The sequence below is a fragment of the Vigna radiata genome, chromosome 8 (genome assembly GCF_000741045.1).
Source record: "Vigna radiata var. radiata cultivar VC1973A chromosome 8, Vradiata_ver6, whole genome shotgun sequence".
Taxonomy (NCBI): domain Eukaryota; kingdom Viridiplantae; phylum Streptophyta; class Magnoliopsida; order Fabales; family Fabaceae; genus Vigna; species Vigna radiata.
Window position 1 is genome coordinate 9,505,409 of NC_028358.1, and position 3,851 is coordinate 9,509,259.

The 3,851-nt window shown below is 44.3% G+C and overlaps 1 protein-coding gene across 1 annotated transcript; it reads left to right on the forward strand.

Annotated features, from left to right (window-relative positions):
- The first annotated feature begins 401 nt into the window (after positions 1–401).
- LOC111242300 lies at positions 402–3,485 on the forward strand. The gene is made up of 2 exons (XM_022784876.1): positions 402–2,238; positions 2,310–3,485. The coding sequence occupies exons 1-2, from the start codon at positions 2,124–2,126 to the stop codon at positions 2,822–2,824; spliced, it is 630 nt and encodes a 209-aa protein (XP_022640597.1). The 5' UTR covers positions 402–2,123; the 3' UTR covers positions 2,825–3,485.
- The last annotated feature ends 366 nt before the right edge of the window (positions 3,486–3,851 follow it).

The following is a 3,851-nucleotide window of genomic DNA, read 5'->3' on the forward strand; positions in this document are numbered from 1 at the left end:
AGGAGTGAAGGTTCAGTTGTGCAACATACCATTGACCGAAGAAACCCAGTACATCCTCCCATCCCTATCCCGAGGACTCGAATCCCTCGCCCTCGTCCTAGACCACCACCAACACACTGACCTCAAAACCACTATGCTGTGTACTCAATTTTCTACCATAAACAACAATCTTTCTCATCTTCACCAAACAAATAAACATCTTCCCTTTCTTCTTTCTCTTCTATAAGCAAATTATACTCAAAACAAATTTATATATAATTTGCAGTCTTTTTTTTTTTTTGTGCTAATGTAGTATTTAAATTCTTTTTATTTATGAGAAGCTTTTCTTATCAAACATCTTCATTTTCTTCTTTCTCTTCTATAGACAAATTATACTCAAAACAAATCTTAAGATGACAATCTTTGTGAGAATCTTTATTTACTTATTAATACACTATATTCCAGTGTCTCCATCTTTGTTTTATTTTACGTTTTCTCTTATTTATTTTTGTTTGTGCTTATTGAAGATTCAAATTTAGAACAAATCCTTTCTTGAATAATTGTATTTGTTTTCGTATATGGGATCCAAAACCAATTTATCAAACCTTCACTCTCATTTCCGATCGGCCAACTCAATAGTCTTGTTCATGTCCTCAGGTGCTGACTGGGGGGTTCTGCAAAGAGAACACTCTGACGCTCAAGTTAGATAGGGAATCGGTGAACATAGTGAATTTAGTTTAGAAAAATTGTCTTTACCTGATTAATGATCCCCCATTTATACTCCCTACATCTGTAACTGACCATTAATTACCATAAACCGTCGCATCTTCCGTTACTTTCCCATCAAAACCCATCAATGCTTCTTTGCCCCACCATCACACCGATCTCAAGTTCATCCGACCGGTCCTCCCTGCAAATGGGTTCTACTCCTCCCGTCCTGCCGGTCGTCCCAACCGAACCCTTACACTACACAAGCTCCCCAAGCCCCAAGCGACATTGCCAACGAAGGGGTTATTAGCCTTAGAGGAAACTCTGGCAACAAAAAATCTCGTCACTTCAACCATTTGATTAAATCTGGACGAATGGTCGAGATCTCCTTGCCCATCAATCATACCTGTTCATCGAAGAGTCACCAATTTTCCGCTGTTGGATCCATCGCCCATGGACGGCTACGATGTTTTCCCCAATCCATTTTTCTCGGCTATAAAAGGTGGAGGGCCCCTCTCCTATTTTCCTCATTCCTTCCTCCTTACCCAACTCCTCCCGCTCCAAAGCCTTATTCCTTCCGCTCCATCTTCTCCTTCTATGCCTACCAACTCCTCAGGTAATGTCTTCATCTACATGGTCCTCCGATGAGTATGGAGACGAGGGTCGGGGGTATGCTGACGACGCGGTTGCTTCGACTTCCTCTCATTCTTCCTCGTCCCTGTCCTCTGGCCAACCCGTTCAGGAAAAGGCTCCTAGCGACGATGTTGAGTTTAACGTGGACAACTCACTCGAGTATACCAGTATCGCCCCTCCCCCAGCCATCCCAGGCTATGATTGGGCTCCACACGAAGCCTGAGGTTACCCTTCCTACTTCATTTCTACCTCCTCCATCATACGCCTGTTGGAATTGGTAGACCTAATGTCTGACATACAACGAGATTCCACTGACATATCTTTGGTGGTATGTCGATCCAATGAACGAGTATGTCATGGCCGGGAAGGGTATGCTTTGGACTTCTTTTATGCCTACATAACTCTCTTCCGAGATCTAGGGGTAAGGCTCCCCTTCTCTGAGTTCCAATGTGGCGTGCTTCGAGAATTGAACATCTGCCCCGCCCAACTGCACCCGAACGGCTGGGCATTCATGCAAGCCTTTACAGTCCTCTGCACCGGTCTACTTTTAACTCCTACTCCCGCCTCTTTCCTCCACTTCTTCCGTGCCCAACCTCATCCAAACAAATGTTGGATTTCCTTAGTTCCAGTAAAAGATAAACAACTTTTTACCTCATTCAACTCTTCCTACAAAGACTTCAAATCCAACTTTATCAAAATAGCCATACGAGAACCCGGCCGAGCAAAATTTTTCTCTGAAGATAAAATTTCCCTTCTACTGGACCGAAAATCCCAACCAAGTTATCTCCTGGGACAAATCTGAAATGACCGATGATGAACTAGAAGTAATATGCCAAATTGATCAGCTACCCCGCAAGACCTCCTTTCGCAAACTTATAGAACTCATTGGGTCTGACACTCTACGTGCTAGGGTGTTCGGTAAGTTTTCTTGTATTTTTCATTCGTCGATCGCTCATTATTAACTTGCTAAATTTGTATTATCCCTGCAGACTTCTTTGGCGGCATGGAAAAACACCAGACCTTTGCCCGCACTTTAGCTCGCAAGAACAAGCGCAGTGGGCACGTTACACTCCCATCCTCCGCCACTGTCGCTCCTTCCAGCTCTACTCCTCCTCCACCGGTGAACACTTTGAAAACCGACGAGTCTAAACCGATCATCATCTCCAGTGCTGCGAAGACCAAAGGAAAAAAGTGCCAACCCCAAGAAAAGACCCCTTCTCCTCCCAAAAAGAAAAGGAATCTTGGCCCTCTGCTTTCTGGCCCTCTAGACCCCAACATCTATGTATCTGATCGTCTCGAGTTCAACCTCTCACTAGAAGAAAGGGAGCCGTTTAAAAAATTGACTCCCTCCGAGGCTTCCGACATGCCATACGAGTTACTCTCTCGAGCCAGCATATGCCTGAACTATGCTGTCGGAACCATCAAACCTCTTCTAGTATCCGAGCTTGAGATTACCAACAAAAAAACTGGAGAAAGAAAAAGAGGAAATCACGTCCCTCACTGAAGGCCTCGAAAAAGCCAACAAACTAGCCGAGGACGAACGGATCAAAGTCGTTGCCTCGCTCCTCGAGTCTCAAAATGAAATGAAACGTCTCCAACAATCAATCGACTCGCTGACTCTCAACCTTCAACAATTCTCCAACCAAATCAAAAAATTGACTTCTGAGAAGGACACTGCCCTAGCCGACCGGGACAAGTCGTTGGCCGATTATGCAGCTCTAGAGGATGAACTTTGCGAAGAACGTCAGCGCAGGTTCGAACAGGGGATCGCCCAATGTCATTACTTCTTCAAATCCCACCTAGAACACAAAGGTTTCGACATCATGATGATCTTGGTGGACGAGCAACTTGTTGACATTTCCCCCCAGCTCTCTACCGAAGCAAACTCTGCTCCCGACCAAGTTGCTCGTGACGTCATTCCCCCGGCTCCCAAAGCTCCCCCCACCCTTCCTCCATCTGGCAACACCACTAGGGGCTAATTACTTGTATATTTTCTTTTATTGACTTTTAGGACTTGTATTTGCACTCCCCTACTCCCGGCATTCCCTCTTGTCTTTACTTGAACGCTGAACTTTACTATGTAATTTGCCCTTCTCTTATGTTTGATAACGTCGTTCTTCATTTCTATTTTTATCATACGCTTTAATATCTTTTCTAACGATCGAACGAGACAATCATTTTCCTGATTCCCCTTTTCGCAAACTTCGCAAAGTCATTTTCCTGACTTTGCCCGAACGGCCAACCTTATCCCCCCTTTCAAAGCTCGAACGGGAAAATCATTTTCCTGATTCCCTTTTCGCAAACTTCGCCAAGTCATTTTCCTGACTTTGCCAGCCCGAACGGGAAAATCATTTTCCCAATTCCCCTTTTCACACATTTCGCAAAGTCATTTTCCTGACTTTGCCAACCCGAACGGGAAAATCATTTTCCTGATTCCTCTTTTCACACATTTCGCAAAGTCATTTTCCTGACTTTGCCAGAACGACTCAAATTGGCTGAAATTAAGACTTTTATTTCATTCATGATTGCAC

Coding starts and splice junctions, on each gene's coding strand:
- LOC111242300 (XM_022784876.1), top strand. CDS start 2,124: ATGACCGATGATGAACTAGAAGTAATATGCCAAATTGATCAGCTACCC. Junction 2,239..2,309: donor TCTACGTGCTAGGGTGTTCG/GTAAGTTTTCTT, acceptor TTATCCCTGCAG/ACTTCTTTGGCGGCATGGAA.